This window comes from Salmo salar, chromosome ssa16, assembly GCF_905237065.1.
Source record: "Salmo salar chromosome ssa16, Ssal_v3.1, whole genome shotgun sequence".
NCBI lineage: Eukaryota > Metazoa > Chordata > Actinopteri > Salmoniformes > Salmonidae > Salmo > Salmo salar.
Genome location: NC_059457.1, coordinates 72,417,147 through 72,434,932, shown reverse-complemented (window position 1 = coordinate 72,434,932; position 17,786 = coordinate 72,417,147). Strand labels below are relative to the sequence as shown.

The 17,786-nt window shown below is 44.0% G+C and overlaps 2 protein-coding genes across 2 annotated transcripts; both read left to right on the top strand.

Annotated features, from left to right (window-relative positions):
• Positions 1-104: 104 nt before the first annotated feature.
• LOC106574587 (ankyrin repeat domain-containing protein 34B-like) lies at positions 105-2,515 on the top strand. The gene is given in 3 exon segments (XM_014150563.2): positions 105-701; positions 1,033-1,249; positions 1,319-2,515. Coding segments are annotated over 3 exon segments (1,104 nt in total). The 5' UTR covers positions 105-224; the 3' UTR covers positions 1,729-2,515.
• A 6,981-nt stretch (positions 2,516-9,496) lies between these two features.
• On the top strand, positions 9,497-11,324 carry LOC106574570 (eukaryotic translation initiation factor 5B-like). Its single transcript, XM_045696812.1, has 2 exons — positions 9,497-10,323; positions 10,598-11,324. The coding sequence occupies exons 1-2, from the start codon at positions 9,532-9,534 to the stop codon at positions 11,309-11,311; spliced, it is 1,506 nt and encodes a 501-aa protein (XP_045552768.1). The 5' UTR covers positions 9,497-9,531; the 3' UTR covers positions 11,312-11,324.
• Positions 11,325-17,786: the final 6,462 nt, after the last annotated feature.

Genomic DNA, 17,786 nt, shown 5'->3' with positions numbered 1-17,786 from the left:
CCACGCCTGCCCTTGACCTGAGACAGGACCCACACTCCTCGTACAGGAGAGAGGTAGAACAGAGTGAGATGGAGAGAAAGAAGTAGGAGAGAGAAGAGGATGTGTATCAGTGTCCAGTCGGCTGAAGTTGTCTGCTGACAACATGTGATGTGTGGATCTCCACTTGGTCTGGAGTGAAACCTTAACAATCAATCCAGGACCTCAGATGACCCAGGAACGTTTGGATGCTAACTCACTATTTGACTTTCGCCTGTCTGTTTGACTGCCTCTCTCTTTTTCTTACTATCTCTCTACCTTTTCCTCTCCTCCAGACCATGTCGGTCCCCCAGGACCTCCTGCCAGACGGCAGTCCCCTGATTGGAGCAGCTAGGCTGGGGAAGCTTCGCCTCGTTAGGCTGCTCCTGGAGGGGGGTGCTCAGGTCAACGAGAGAAACCCAGGAGGAGAGACTCCTCTCCTGGCTGCGTGTAAAGCCCTGAGAGGGGAACCACTGGACCTGGAACCCTGAAACTGCTCAGATACCTACTAGACAACCAGGTCTGTGTCTGCCTTTAAAGGAGAGCTGTATTCCTGTATGGAGAGGGCTGGAGCTCAGCTAGCCTCTACTCTCCTCTCAGCTGGAGCTGACCCCACTATGGAGGACTACTCTGGAGCTTCAGCTATGGTCTACGCTATCAACGCACAGCACCAGCCTACACTACAGGTCAGGAGGGAGGAAGTGTGTGTGGACATGTTTAACTATACTTGTGGGGACCAGAAGTCCCCACAAGAATAGTAAACATACAAACATTTGACCAACTGGGGACATATTGTTGGTCCCCACAAGGTGAAATGCTATTTCTAGGGGGTTTAGTGTTAAGGTTAGAATTAGTGTTAGGGTTAGAATTAGGTTCAGAGTTAGATTTTTGGGTTAAGGGTATGGGTTAGGGAAAATAGTATTTTGAATGGGACTGAAATGTGTCCCCCCAAAAGGTTAGTTATACAAGACTGTGTGTGTGGTGAAATTATTATAACTGACCATTACATACCCCCAGGTGCTGCTGGACGCATGCCGCGCCAAAGGCCGTGACATCATCATCATCACCACGGAGATGGATGTGAGCGGAGGGCCGGTGACGAGGCGCTATCTGAACGTTCTGCCGTCTCCCGATGCATCACCTGTCACCTGCATGTCACCCTCTGACATCATCGTCAAGACAGGCTCACCCAACTCACTTGAGGGAGAGAATGTGTTCAATTTCAGAGGATCAGGTTAGAGGGAGGGAGGGAAGGTGTTAAACATCTCAGGAACCTGTCTCATCCTTTCTTATCTCATCCCAGGTAAGAGGGGGAGTGGCAGCAGCAGCAGATTCTCCCCATGTGAGCTGAGTCCAGTGGACCAGTCCTGTATCACCCCTCCCAGACTGCGACAGTGGTCTGAACCATGGCTAGCTATTCACAATCTGGCTCAACTAAACAAGGTCTACCAAGAGGGAAGGAGGGAGAGGAAGAGAAAGAGGGAAGAGAGGAAGGAGGAAAGGGAGAAAAAGGTTGTCTTCATCACGACTTTAAGAAGGAAAGGAGGGAGAAGGCCGAGCAATAGGAAGAGGTGGGAGATGACAAGGAGAGTCAATCTGTCCATCTCTACCATAAGGAGATCTCTTCCGGGGCCTCTTGTTCTCTCCTCTTCCCCACAGAGGAGCACCTTTCCCAGGCAGCCCAGAGCAGACTGTCCCCTGAGAGGAGGCTAGCCCCTGGAGGTTCCACCTTGGATTTATACAGAGAACACCCCGGTACTCAAACTGCTTTACATTGTAGAGGGGGATCTAATCTCATCGGAGGCGAACCAATGACCCGGAAGTGCTCTGTGGACAGACTTCCTCCCTGCTCTCCCTCTTGCTGGCAGGGGGCCCGTAGGAACACTCTCCCCTCCTTGACTCCAGCTCCACCCCTTCTTCACCTGCCTCCCCTATCATGTTATGAGTCTCACCTACAGGTCCTGCCCCTTGGCCTACCTGTTGCAGGTGTAGGAATGGTGTGTCGGACGCAGCTGCCCTCCCCCTCCTCCCCTCTTTCTCTCACTCCCCCCCTTTCTCACATTCTCTGCTCCTCCCCCGCTCTTCCAGATAAAGCAATATTTAGATCAGGCTTTCTGCCTCCTCTACCCCTCTCTACCTCCTCTTCCATTCCTGCTGTCCTTCTCTCCACCTCCTCCTCGTCCTCCTTTGTTCCCCCTCTCCCTCCCACCAGTGAGAGGTCACCTCGACGTCACTCTATCCAGCTGGAGCCGCTGAGAGGAGAGGAGGAGAGGAGGAGGAATAGAGGAAGAACAGAGGAGACAGAAGGAGGAGCGGGAGTGAGACCCTATGTTAGCTTTTGTGGTGTGATATGTGTAGTTACTTGTAATAACCTCTAGAGCATGCTGGACACTTATTTAGTGCTTGCTGTCTTGAATGTGTGGATTCATATCAACAGTCTAAAGCAGTGATCTCCAATCCAAAGAATTAGTTGGAATCCTTTGTTTATTAGATATTTCCTATTTATGCTGTATGGATAATTAAACCCATCCTTTATTAAGTTGTGTTGTAGCTTTTCCCCCACACCCACACTGAAAGTTGTCGCTGCCAATGAACTTTAGTCTGTCTTGCTTTATGATAGTCAGTATTCTTAGTGAGATCTTTAAAGCAAATTTTAATTTGACTGTGTACTTTAATAAATCCTCTACAGGATCGGTGTCCCGTCAACGGGACGGTTGAGCTAACGTAGGCTAATGTGATTAGCATGAGGTTGTAAGAAACCCCCCAAAAATCTCAGGACATAGACATATCTGATATTGGCAGAAAGCTTACATTCTTGTTAATCTAACTGCACTGTCCAATTTACAGTAGCTATTACAGTGAAGGAATACCATGCTATTTGAGGAGAGTGCACAATTATGAACTTGAAAATGTATGAATTAACCAATTAGGCACATTTGGGCAGTCTTGATACAACATTTTGAATAGATATGCAATAGTTCATTGGATCACTCTAAAACTTTGCACATACACTGCTGCCATCTAGTTGCCAAAGTCTAAATTGCACCTGGGCTAGAATAATTCATTATAGCCTTTCTCTTGCATTTCAAAGATGATGGTACAAAAAAACGGTTGTTTTTGTCTTTGTATTATCTTTTACCAGATCTAATGTGTTATATTGGCCTACATTAATTTCCCATTAACACAAACTTCAAAGTGTTTCCTTTCAAATGGTATCAAGAATATGCATACCCTTGCTTCAGGTCCTGAGCTACAGGCAGTTAGATTAGGGTATGTACTAATTTCGGCATTTGATCTAGTAACAGGGGTGAGCAACCTGATTGGTGTCACAGTTTTTCCCCCAGCCCCAGCTAACACACCTGACTCCAATAATCACCTAATCATGATCTTCAGTTTAGAATGGAATTTGATTAATCAGCTGTGTTTGCTAGGGATGGAGAAAAAGTGTGACATCAATCAGGCCCTCGAGGACTGGAGTTGCCCACCCTTGCAGAATTCACTCTTCTTTTCCGACTCACGTGTTTGACAACAGCTGATAATCAGATAAATTGAAGCGCGTACCAAAATGTACGAATGACAGAGTCAATGCAATCGTGCATTAGATGACGCATTCAGAGTACTGCGTTTATGTGCTAGCCGGAACTTAGAAACTCGGAAATGTCAGACTTGCATACTGGTTGTAGTTATATACGTGTCGCATTCAACGAATCAGGAAGTCGGACATTTCAGAGTTTCCTAGTTCCGACTAGCATGTGAACGCTGCATACTTTCTAAATTTCACATACTACACTGCTCAAAAAAATAAAGGGAACACTTAAACAACACATCCTAGATCTGAATGAATGAAATAATCTTATTAAATACTTTTTTCTTTACATAGTTGAATGTGCTGACAACAAAATCACACAAAAATAATCAATGGAAATCCAATTTATCAACCCATGGAGGTCTGGATTTGGAGTCACACTCAAAATTAAAGTGGAAAACCACACTACAGGCTGATCCAACTTTGATGTAATGTCCTTAAAACAATTCAAAATGAGGCTCAGTGGTGTGTGTGGCCTCCACGTGCCTGTATGACCTCCCTACAAGCCTGGGCATGCTCCTGATGAGGTGGCGCATGGTCTCCTGAGGGATCTCCTCCCAGACCTGGACTAAAGCATCCGCCAACTCCTGGACAGTCTGTGGTGCAACGTGGCGTTAGTGGATGGAGCGAGACATGATGTCCCAGATGTGCTCAATTGGATTCAGGTCTGGGGAACGGGTGGGCCAGTCCATAGCATCAATGCCTTCCTCTTGCAGGAACTGCTGACACACTCCAGCCACATGAGGTCTAGCATTGTCTTGCATTAGGAGGAACCCAGGGCCAACCGCACCAGCATATGGTCTCACAAGGGGTCTGAGGATCTCATCTCGGTACCTAATGGCAGTCAGGCTACCTCTGGCGAGCACATGGAGGGCTGTGCGGCCCCCCAAAGAAATGCCACCCCACACCATGACTGACCCACCGCCAAACCGGTCATGCTGGAGGATGTTGCAGGCAGCAGAACGTTCTCCACGGCGTCTCCAGACTCTGTCACGTCTGTCACATGTGCTCAGTGTGAACCTACTTTCATCTGTGAAGAGCACAGGGCGCCAGTGGCGAATTTGCCAATCTTGGTGTTCTCTGGCAAATGCCAAACGTCCTGCACGGTGTTGGGCTGTAAGCACAACCCCCACCTGTGGACGTCGGGCCCTCATACCACCCTCGTGGAGTCTGTTTCTGACCGTTTGAGCAGACACATGCACATTTGTGGCCTGCTGGAGGTCATTTTGCAGGGCTCTGTCAGTGCCCCTCCTGCTCCTCCATGCACAAAGGCGGAGGTAGCAGTCCTGCTGCTGGGTTGTTGCCCTCCTACGGCCTCCTCCACGTCTCCTGATGTACTGGCCTGTCTCCTGGTAGCACCTCCATGCTCTGGACACTACGCTGACAGACACAGCAAACCTTCTTGCCACAGCTCGCATTGATGTGCCATACTGGATGAGCTGCACTACCTGAGCCACTTGTGTGGGTTGTAGACTCCGTCTCATGCTACCACTAGAGTGAAAGCACCGCCAGCATTCAAAAGTGACCAAAACATCAGCCAGGAAGCATAGGAACTGAGAAGTGGTCTGTGGTCTCCACCTGCAGAACCACTCCTTTATTGGGGGTGTCTTGCTAATTGCCTATAATTTCCACCTGTTGTCTATTCCATTTGCACAACAGCATGTGAAATGTATTGTCAATCAGTGTTGCTTCCTAAGTGGACAGTTTGATTTCACAGAAGTGTGATTGACTTGGAGTTACATTGTGTTGTTTAAGTGTTCCCTTTATTTTTTTGAGCAGTATATAAAACATATTTTTTTGCGTATGCTAATATGGGTATTCTGATACTGCCTCTTTTTCTCTCACGCACTGAGCACGAGCACAGTCATCTCCTTTATGACCACAGCTTCCTCTGACCTGGTAGAGCACCTGTCCTGTTCCATCTGCACAGAGATCTACACTGAGCCTGTGTCTCTGAGCTGTCAGCTCAGCACACCTTCTGCAAGAGATGCCTCCCAAGACAGCCGGAATGCTGGACACCAACGCAGGGCTCTGGTCAGAGACAGAAACTTCCAGATCAACAGACTGATCAGGAACGTGGCCTACCAGCTGAAACTGGAGGAAGATCCTAAAAGATAGAGAGCTACAGCTGAGAGAGGAAACGGCAGAGAAGATGAATGTCGTGAACATGGAGAGGCTCTGAAGCTGCCTTGTGAGACGGACAGTAATCTGATCTCTGGGATCTGCAGAGATGGGAGAGACGACAGAGGACACACATTCCAACCTATAAGAGAAGCACATAAGGATCTGAAAAAAAAGGTAGCCTCAGATTTATGCTACTTCAAGAAGGACATTAGTGTGCTGGAATATGATGAGCAGCAACGAGAAATGTCTCAAACAAACGAGACGTCAGATCATCTCAAAGCCCAGATCAGGGGTGATTTTGAGGATCAATAGAGAGCAACTGAGAGTTAAAGAGGAGGCAATCAAATATGTGGAAAAGGAAGGTTGCCTGGTTGGCAAGGAGATGGTACTTTCCAGGCTGGAGGAACAGCTCTCCATCCTGCTTTGGTGGATGGAGAGGGGCTGCATTGAGAGGAGGAGGGAGGCACAGTGGATGGAGGATGGAGAAGAACCTGATAGAGGGGGATATGATAAAGAGGAATATGATAGAGGGGAATATGATAGAGGGGAATATGATACAGGGGAATATGATATGAGGAATATGATAGAGGGGAATATGATAGAGGAGAATCTGATGATGGAGGAGAATCTGACAGAGAAATATTATAGAGAGGAATATATTGAGAGAGAGGAATGTGACAGAGAGGATTTGTTTGATTAGATCACTTTAAGATTTAAAACCTCTTAAACTGACAGTCCCTGAAACACTATTACATTAATAAAATGTTTCCCTCTTGCTAGATTGATGACTAAAGCCATAGTGAAACAGTGCAAAACGGGGGTAAGATCAACTGTTCATTGTGAAATGTATGTGTTCAATCTAACACATTTGCTCTGTATATATTTTCTGCTTTGTATGTAATTGTATATGTTTAGTATGATAGAGATGAATATGATAGAGAGGAATATGATAGAGAGGAATATGATAGAGAATGAATTGAGGAATGTGTGATGCTCTTGAGCAACAAAGGTTGTCTGACTGGTTAGATCAACTGGAAAGACATGGATAAGAAACATTTCTAACAAGTTTTTAAACAATGGGCTCTGTTGGCAGGTCTAAAACTACTGTTCTATAGTCAGCTGATATTGATTTCCTTAATTAATAATATATTGAACAACAATGCAAGATTTCAGGGACACCTACTCTTCAATCAAATGTTTTAGGCTTAGATAATTACACATCCAGCAGATCTTATTTCTCTACCAGCATGCGTACCGTGAAGATCCCTCGACTGCAACAGCTCTAGTTGATTTAACCCATCAATGGCTCAGGTCACTTGACCAACAAACTTATGGTTGAACTGGTTCTTGATTTTAGTGCTGCATTTGACCTTGTTGATCATATGGTTAATAGCTGAGGCCATTGAAGAGAGATGTTCTCTTGAGCACTCACTTCTTTGTTGGAACTTTGTTACTGAGGTGTCCTAGTCTATGGAAGACCTGTTTTACTGTAGTAAGGTAGGCTATATATTTTATTAATGATGAAGAGTATGATGAGAAACACTGACATTAGTGGTAGGTTGAGATCAAACAAGTAACCTAAGTAAACCTGGATGCTAGTTGTGAAATCTAAACCATATTGACGTTGAATTAGGCCAAAACACCTGTATTATGAATGGTCAACCATTTGATAAGAGGTAGAGCATTTCATTTCAATAAAAAAATTGGTTACATGGATTCAATGTAAATATTAGGTATGACTGTGCTGCATAGGTATAAAAAAAAGTGAATTGTTCCAGCATTTGATTACACATGAGAGCTTCTGTGGGTAGTCATGGCAATGGGGCCTTCATTGTGACATCACAAGATTCTGATTCTGGGAGGTTAGCTGTTGCACAGACAAACAGAACAGTGCAAAGAGACTGATTCAACTAACCACTGACAGATTATTAATGTCCTATTTCATTAGTGAGAGAACACGCTGCTTACTTGAGAGGTAGGTTGTAATATAACTTACTGTTTAACTATGTTTCTGTAGAATAACTACTTTTCAAATGACTTGTGTAATTAACATGACCTTTTAAGTAGGCCTAACATGCAATCATGGTAACAAGTGAAACTATTGACGAGAGACAGTTTGCATGAATCCATTTGTTTGTGAGAGAATTGTTGATCCTGACACCTGAGATGGCATGTTACAGTTGTTGTAGTGAGCCAGCCTAATGGCAAATACATTCTATTGATGAAAGAAAACCCCATCTCTGTGTTAATCCACAACATATATTGTAAACAATTATCTCTATAAATATGTAACAAAAGGGTCGGTTTGGTAAAAAACAAGTAGGCCAACCTAATTTGTAGTTGCTAATTTAAAAAGAAATAGTAAGGTACAGAGAGAGCCTGAAGTTTGCTTTTTAAAGTCTGTGTGGTGCTTTGTCATCTCCAATGGCGACGCCTTGCATCACAATGATGATGTCGTATAGGATATTGTGCACATAATGATAGGAACAGCCAAAATCAATTTTCCAGTTGCCAACTTTTTACTAGTAATTCAGATAGGCCTATTGCGTAATCATCTCTGGATCGGGATTGTCACTTGCTTAATTGTAAGTAAACGGGAAGAAATGTGTGCACATCGTAAAGAGATGTATTATTCTTTGGTTAGTAACATGCCACTTACTACAACGTCATGTATTTTCCAGAGTTATTGTTAGCTAGGAGGAAGACATGGAGGGTTCAACGCTGACACAGAGGAGGGCTGAGTGTCAGTTGAAGGAAAGGGAGATCCAGACAGACTACATGATGGAGCTGGGAGCCAGGTTGGCTCTGGTGAAGCAGATCCAGAGGGAGCAGGAGAAGGAGATGAAGAGGATTTGGTTTGAGACGAGGAAAATGCCGAGCCTGATTGAGGAGGTAACAAGACCAACTTTGACAAAGTCGACTAGAGTTCTATTAAACAATATTGATTAAAGCAAATATATGTCAATATACGGGCAAAATGTGACATATGCCATTGAATGTAAGCTAACAGTATTTTGTCTGATAACTTTTCTTGTGTTGTATCGTGTAAGTCTCTCTTTGAGTATTATTATATACATAGTTCTCAGTTCTTATGGTTGCCTTGTCTTGAAAAATTTTTTAATAACAAGACCAAGCGATCTCTCGTAGACCTTCATATCAGGATTATGTAGTTGTCCCACCTAGCTACCTTAAGTTGAATGCACTAACTGTAAGTCGTTCTGGATAAAAGCCTCTGCTAAATGTCTAAAATGTGCCTCAAAATTGAGCTCAGGTGCATCCTGTTTCCATTGATCGTCCTTGAGATGTTTCTACAACTTGATTGGACAAGTGGTAAATGAAATTGATAGGACATGATTTGGAAAGGCACACATCTGTTTATATAAGGTCCCACAGTTGACAGTGCATGTCAGAGCAAATACCAAACCATGAGGTAGAAGGAATTGTCCATAGAGTTCCAAGACAGGATTGTGTCAAGAAACAGATCTAGGGAAGGGTACCAAAAAAAATTCTGCAGCATTGAAGGTCCCCAAGAACACAGCGGCCAGCCTCCATCATTCTTCAATGGAAGACGTTAGATTGATGAGCGAAAAAAATTATTTAGTTTTAGAATAAGGCTGTGAGGTAACAAAATGTGGAAAAAGTGAAGGGGTCTGAATACTTTCCGAAGGCACTGTATATGTGATGTATAAGTATATAGTGTTCACTCATAAAGTATGTATGTACTGAATGTGATCACTTTCATCAGGTCTGTTTCTTTTCTCCCGCAGAATGTGAGAGATGCGACCAACCGTCCACTCACTGAGTTCATGGCTCCCTGTATTGACTCCCTCCCACCACTGGCTTTCACCAATCGGAGGCCTATACCAACCATGTTGCATCCCCCCTCTCCATTGGCCATACGCGCTCAGGATGCACAGCGGTTCATTGTATTTTCCTACTTTGTCCCTGCTGAATGCCCAGTTGCCACAGAAGCCACTGCAGATGTATCTGCTGGTAAAAGAGAGGACTTATCGACAGATACACATCTTTCCTCAATGCTTCATCGATACCTGCCACACTTCTTTAACGATGACTCCATTCCACCACAGCAGACAGAGGGAACCACTGAGGTCTCAGTTGCTCCAGTGGCAATATCTAATATCAAGGAAGAGGACAGATTCTATCCTTTCTCCCTTCCACCACTGGCTCAGCGGTTCATTGGCAATTCATTCAATGTCCCGGAAACCTCCCAGCTTGCTGTTTCAGCCACGGAGTGCCGAGTTGCCAATGTGGCCACTGCAGGTACAGCCACTGTCAAGAGAGAGGAACTGACAGGTGATAAAAGCCCTGTCCATGCACTTCCTCCAAGCCTGGAATGCATCCATGACAAGGACCACAAGCAGCCAGATCAGAAAGGGAGGGGCACTACTGTGGAGTTGGATATCTGCCCTCACGGTCACCAGCTGGTCTCAGATGCTAACTTAACTCTGGCAACCCGCAATGATGAGCTGCCCACCCCTCTGATCTGCGTGGTCACTAAGATGCCTGTTAGAGTGGGAGCCTCCATATGCAGGTCAGAGGATGAGGAACCCAGGCCCTGGACCCTGGAAGAGGCAAAGGTAGGTGTCCTATTTTACACTACTACTTTACAGTGATGGTGGTCAGTTCCATTTCAATTCAATACGTTGAAGAGAACTGGAATTTTAGAGTACTTCCTGAATTGACCGGAATTGAAATGGAATTGACCCCAACCCTGCTGCTCTTTGCTCATAGTATAAAACATCACCCCTCACTAGGGTTATTAGGCCATCATTGTATGTTGATCACTCAATTGTGTATTGAATGTGCCACATTGAAACAATTTTACACCTAGACTCAATGTTTTCCTGTTAGGATTATTGCATTGGCATTGAAATTGAGAGTGAAGAGAGGAGCGTCAAGGAGATGAGCCCGAAGGAGGGATTGAAGCATGAGGCAGACTGTACCCATTCCAAGTGCTCCAATGGGATGGTTTCATCAGAGAGAGCAGTGACCATCCTGGGAAGAGTGGGCTTTCTGGTCATGAACCCCATGAAGAAAATCCCGTTTTTGAAGATGAAGGAAAAAGAGGAAAATAAGAAACTGAATAAGAAGTTGAAAGATGATGAGAAAGAGAGAAAGGAGATGAAAGACAAGGAGGAGGAGCAAAAAAAGAGGGAGAAGAAAGAGATGAATGAGAGAGAGAAAGAGCAGAAGAAAGTCATGAAGGCTGAGAAAAAGAGGGAGAAGTTAGAACAGAAAAAGAGTGAGAAGGAAAGCAAAGAGAAGGAAAAGGCAGAGAAAAAGAGGTTAGAGGGGCTGATGAAGATACATAATGCCATGATGAAAGACAGAATTAAGAAAGAGAAGAAGTGTTATGAGGAGCTGAAAAAGAGAGAGAAAGCTCAAGCTGAGTTCCTGGAGATGGAGCGAAAGATTCAAGTAAAAGAGGAGAAGAAGAGAGAAAAGATGAGGAAAGAGGAGAGGAAGAGACTGGAGAAGAAGAAAAAGAGGGAGCCAGCTGGAGGTGGAACTGAGAGGGTGATAGAAGTGCAGGGAAGGGATGAAAGCTTGAAGATGGATGAGTAGACTGGGTAATAGAGAGAGAGTAGGGAGGGAGGGAGGGATATGGTATTTTTGCATGCAATGAAAAAACAAAGCATTAAAAAATAAATAAAGAATGTTTACTCTGTTCGATTTTTGTTAAGGCATACTGTACAACACTGTATAAACACAAAATGGTTACTTTTCACAAATCTGGGGAGTGTTTAAATGTTGAATTCCAAATCTACCCGATGGAGAGGGGCAGTGCTGAGATGAGATGAGGAGGATGAAAAAGGAGGGGAGTGGATGGAGGGTGGAGAGGAATATAATAGAGAGGAATATGATAGAGAGGAATATGATAGAGAGGAATATGATAGAGAGAATATGATAAAGGGAATATGATAGAGGACATATGATAGAGGGAATATGATAGAGGGAATATGATAGAGAGGAATATGATAGAGGGAATATAATAGAGAGGAATATAATACAGGGAATATGATAGAGGACATATGATAGAGGAAATATTATAGAGGGTTTGGACAGGGAACAGAGGAATATGTTATTTTATTTTATTTATTTTATTTAACTAGGCAAGCCAGTTCAGAACAAATTGTTATTTACAATGACGGCCTACCAAAAGGCAAAAGGCCTCCTGCAGGGATGGGGGCTGGGATCAAAAATAAATAAATACAATTTAAATATAAGACAAAACACACATCACGACAAGAGAGACAACACAACTTTTTAACCAGGTAGGCCAGTTGAGAACAAGTTCTCACTTACAACTGCGACCTGGCCAAGATAAAGCAAAGCAGTGCGACAAAAACAACAACACAGAGTTACACATGGGATAAAGAAATGTACAGTCAATAACACAATAGAAAAATCTATGTAGTGTGTGCAAATGTAGTAAGACTAGGGAGGTAAGGCAATAAATAGGCCATAGAGGCAAAATAACTACAATTAAGCATTAACACTGGAGTGGTAGATGTGCAGAAGATGATGTGCAAGTAGAGATACTGGGGTGCAAAAGAGCCAAAATAAATAAATAACAATATGGGGATGAGGTAGTTGGGTGTGCGATTTACAGATGGGCTGTGTACAGGTACAGTGATTGGTAAGCTGCTCTGACAGCTGATGCTTAAAGTTAGAGAGGGAGATATAAGTCTCCAGCTTCAGTGATTTTTGAAATTCATTCCAGTAATTGGCAGCAGAGAACTGGAAGGAAAGGCGGCCAAAGGAGACGTTGGCTTTGGGGATGACCAGCGAAATATACCTGGTTGGAGCGTGTCCTATGGGTGGGTGTTGCTATGGTGACCAGTGAGCTGAAATAAGACGGGGCTTTACCTAGCAAAGACTTATAGATGACCTGGAGCCAGTGGGTTTGGCAAACGAATATGTAGTGAGGGCCAGCCAACGAGAGCATACAGGGCTTTGGTGACAAAACGGATGGCACTGTGATAGACTACATCCAATTTGCTTGGTAGAGTGTTGGAGGCTGTTTTGTAAATGACATCGCCGAAGTCAAGGATCGGTAGGATAGTCAGTTTTACGAGGGTATGTTTGGCAGCATGAGTGAAGGAGGCTTTGTTGCGAAATAGGAAGCCAATTCTAGATTTTGTTTGGATAGGAGATTCTTAATGTGAGTCTGGAAGGAAAGTTTAGGTTTGTTAGCACACTGTCCAAAGAAGAGACAGTTCTATACTAAATGGTGTCGTCTGCGCAGAGGTGGATCAGAGAATCACCCGCAGCAAGAGCGACATCATTGATATGTACCGAGAAAAGAGTCAGCCCGAGAGTTGAACCCTGTGGCACCCCCATAGAGACTGCCAGAGGTCCGGACAACAGGCCCTCCGATTTGACACACTGAACTCTATCAGAGAAGTAGTTGGTGAACCAGGCGAGGCAGTCATTTGAGAATCCAAGGCTATTGAGTCTGCCGATAAGAATGTGGTGATTGACAAAGTCGAAAGCCTTGGCCAGGTCGATTAAGATGGCTGCACAGTGTGGTGGCTAATTTCTGCATTACCAAATGAGCAGAGTTACAAACTTCACACACCAGTCAGAGTTATACTTAAACTACATCTTTAATAATAAGAGCATTTGCAAAAGCACTTTGATGATGCGCTATCTCTATTATGAACCATTGGAAAGTGACTACACAAAAGTACAAAGATCTTTTATAGCCAAGACACACCCCTCTCAACCTACATGACGAACCACAGATCTTAGAAACAGTTCACAAAGGGACTTTATATTTAAGAAAGGAGTATCCCTTAGCCAGATAACATTTGCTGTAAATTATCGTTCAGTTTGGTCCCTAATGACGAGGTTCTAATCTCGTTCCTGGTACTTCATAGTACAAAAACACCATCTCATCCAATGGCATAAATCAATTGTCCGCTCTAGATACTCCCATTTCAAGTAAACCCCCTCTTGATCCCACTCCTGGACAAGCTCACTGAGGGGAGTGACTTGCGCACAGACATTGTAGAGACAAGTAATTGGTTCCCCATTAATCACGCCATCCCTTCACATGGTTTAACAGATACATTCACATATGAAGACAATGTTCCATCCTGTCCTCTTCCCTTTCTGATATTCTGCATAGCACCAGGGATATGTGAAAGACAAGTCTGACCTCTCCCCTCTCTGGGCCCCAAGTGACTGAGCCCCAGCTAAGGGAAGCCGTGCAACTGTCAACACCAGAGTCCAAAGGGATACATTCTAATGACAAGTATCTCACATAAGCATATTATGCAAATAAAACATCTTAATTATCTATGTTACCCAACTAATTCTGATTCATCCGCCACAACAGTACTGTCTTTTATCAATTACGGTTTTGATATCGTTTAGGACATTGAGCGTGGCTGAGGTGCACCCATGACCAGCTCGGAAACCAGATTGCGTAGTGGAGAAGGTACGATGGGACTCGAAATGGTCGTTGATCTGTTTGTTAACTTGGCTTTCGAAGATTTTATAAAAGCACGGCAGGATGGATATAGGTCTATAACAGTTTTGGTCTAGAGGGGGATGACCGCGGCAGCTTTCCAATCTTCAGGGATCTCAGATGATAAGAAAGAGAGGTTGAACGGGCTTGTAATAGTGGTTGCAACAATTTCGGCAGATCATTTTAGAAAGAGAGGATCCAGATTGTCTAGCCCCACTGATTTGTTGGGATACAGATTTTGCAGCTCTTTCAGAACATCAGCTATCTGGATTTGGGTGAAGGAGAAGTGGGGGAAGGGGGCTTGGGCCCTTGCTGCGGGTGGTGCAGAGCTTTTGGCCGGGGTAGGGGTTGCCAGGTGGACAGCATGACCAGACGTAGAAAAATGCTTCTTGTAATGATCGGTTATCGTAGATTTATCGGTGGTGACAGTGTTTCCTAGCCTCAGTGGAGTGGGCAGCTGGGAGGAGGTGCTCTTATTCTCCATGGACTTTACAGTGTCCCAAACCTTTTGGAATTAGTGCTACAGGATTAGGGAGAGGCATGTGTAGCCGAGTGATCAACGGGTCCAATGAGCAGCAATAGGTGAGTCAGGGAGCTGTTCGGTAGTCACTACTACGCTAGGCGAGCTGGAGACACGGCTATTCAGAAAGCTAGCGGGCCGGGGCTAGCAGATAGTTCTTCGGCGACATCGCAACGGAAAAGCTTGTTAAAACCACCTCGGACGATTACGTCGGCAGACCAGTCGTGATGGATCGGCGGGGTTCCGTGTCATCAATTAAGGTTCCAGGCCAATTTGCAAAAGAGTTATTGTAGCCCAAGAATTAGCTGGTATACCTTTTCGGCTAGCCGGGAGATGGGCCTAGCTCGAGGCTAGCTCAAGGCTAACTGGTGCTTGCTTCAGGACAGAGGCGTTAGCCAGCAGTAGCCACTCGGTTGTAGCTAGCTAGCTGCGATGATCCGGTGTAATGGTCCAGAGCCTGCGGCAGGAATCCGGTGGTGTGGTAGAGAAAAAGCAGTCCGATATGCTCTGGGTTGATATCGCGATGTGCAGACTGGCAGGTATTGACCGAGCTGAAGCTGGCTGGTGTCCGAGTTAATGGTGAATACCGCTAGCAGGTGCTAACTGACTACTAGCTACTAGCTAGTTAGCTGGCTATCTTCTGATGGGGGTTCTAGTTCTAAAGTATAAAAATAGCAGATCCGTACCACATTGGGTGAGGCGCGTTAGAGGAAAGTATATTCAGTTCGTAGATGGAAAGCCAGATTAAAATATATATGAAATATTTTTCGAAAAAACGAGGAAACCGACTATTTACACGGGACAAGACGGGACAAGACAAACACACGTCCGACTGCTACGCCATCTTGGTACAGTAGTTATAGATATAGTAGATATATAAAGAGAGACCTAAGACGACAACATAGCATGGCAGCAACACAACATGACAACAACATGGTAGCAACACAACATGGCAGCAGCACAACATGGTAGCAACACAAAACAGGGTACAAACATTGTTGGGCACAGACAACAGCAAAAAGGGCAAGTAGGAAGAGACAACAATACAGCAGCCATAGAGGGAATATGATAGTGGCATATGATTGAGGGGAATATGACAGAGGGCGATATAATACACGGAACATGATAGAGGGGGATATGATAGAGGCAATTTAATATGATAGAGGGAATATGATAGAGGGAATGTGATAGAGAGGAATATGATGGAGGGGAATATGATAGAGAGAATATGATAGAGAAGAATATGATAGAGGGAATATGATAGAGGGAATATGATAGAGGGAATATGATAGAGAGAATATGATAGAGGGAACATGATAGAGAGAATATGATAGAGGGAATATGACAGAGGGCGATATAATACATGGAACATGATAGAGGGGAACATGATAGAGGGGGATATGATAGAGGCAATATGATAGAGGGAATGTGATAGAGAGGAATATGACAGAGGGCGATATAATACATGGAACATGATAGAGGGGAACATGATAGAGGCAATATGATAGAGGGAATATGATAGAGGGAACATGATAGAGAGAATATGATAGAGGGAATATGATAGAGGGAATATGATAGAGAGGAATATGACAGAGGGCGATATAATACATGGAACATGATAGAGGGGAACATGATAGAGGGGGATATGATAGAGGGGGATATGATAGAGGCAATATGATAGAGGGAATGTGATAGAGAGGAATATGACAGAGGGCGATATAATACATGGAATATGATAGAGAAGAATATGATAGAGGGAACATGATAGAGGGAATATGATAGAGGGAATATGATAGAGGGAATGTGACAGAGAGGAATATGATAGAGGGAACATGATAGAGGGAACATGATAGAGGGGGATATGATAGAGGGAACATGATCAGGTGCGATTTTAGCAAAAAAATTGCAAAAAAACAACAACAAAAAACATTGTGGGATGCATGCCAACAAAACCACTACACAACACAACACTCAACAATACATTAATTGCACTATAATGGTGACAATCGGTGCCCACAAACTGTTAGAGCCTACATAAAGCTGTCCCAACATAAAGCTGTCCCAACAGCAGAGTCCCAACAGCAGTCCCAACACTTTACCACTGCTACGCCTGGCTATCAGCGGAGCCTTGTCTGGCAGCGAAATAGTTCATTTATTCAGTGAGGCACATGGGCTACTAACAGCTTACTACACAACATACACTTAATATTACTTTCTTAGCTACAGTATACATATCTCCCTACCGTATTACATCATTTATGCAGAAGCACACAAGACGTTTCTGGACCTTGTTGTGCTGTGCTCACTAGAAAAAGGAAGGTGGCGAACTCAACAAAAAAGCTTGAATCATGATGACATCAGTGATCTTCAGGTCGTAGCTCTAGAAAGAGGCCCGAGTTCCGAATGTACAATTCCGAGCTGGATGAAAGTTCAAAACATATTTTCCCAGTCGTAGCTCGTTTTTCCAGAGTTCCCAGTTGTCTTGAACTTACTAAAGTCAGATTTTGCAGTTCCGAGTTAACAGTTGTTTTGAGCGCGGCACAAATCATGCTTCATTGACAGCATGGCCAATGTTGAATGTTTATCATTTTAAACTAGGAAAAGAGACACTCAATCTTAGACTTGGGACCTATGGTGGCAAAATTGCAAGATTATGTTCTAATACTTTTATTGCATCAAATGGTTGTTTTATTTAACAGAATAGAGTATTCTTAACTATTGTGTTTGTGTGTTCTACTGAGGATGGGCCTCTGGGAGATAACACTGACAGGAGGTTTACGATGTCTTTTGGGTGATAAAACCTAAAGAGCATTCCAGAGCATGAGTTAATGTTTCTGTTCTATACCGTACCAGGGAGAGATGGTTCCAGTTTGGAGTCGGAGTGCCAGACACTGGTCTATACAATGAAAACTGTTGACACAGCAGATACTGTCTGCTATGTATTATAGGTATCTTTCACACAAATCTTAACCTTGTGACCCATTCTATGTATCTGTTGTTCGTCATGTAGGTTGAAAGGGGTGTATCTTGGCTTTAAAAGACCT

What these genes read in the sequence shown, in the direction of transcription:
- LOC106574570 (XM_045696812.1), top strand. Translation starts at nt 9,532, where the DNA reads ATGGCTCCCTGTATTGACTCCCTCCCACCACTGGCTTTCACCAATCGG. An exon ending in GGACCCTGGAAGAGGCAAAG is followed by an intron (nt 10,324 to 10,597) that starts GTAGGTGTCCTA and finishes TTTTCCTGTTAG; the next exon opens with GATTATTGCATTGGCATTGA.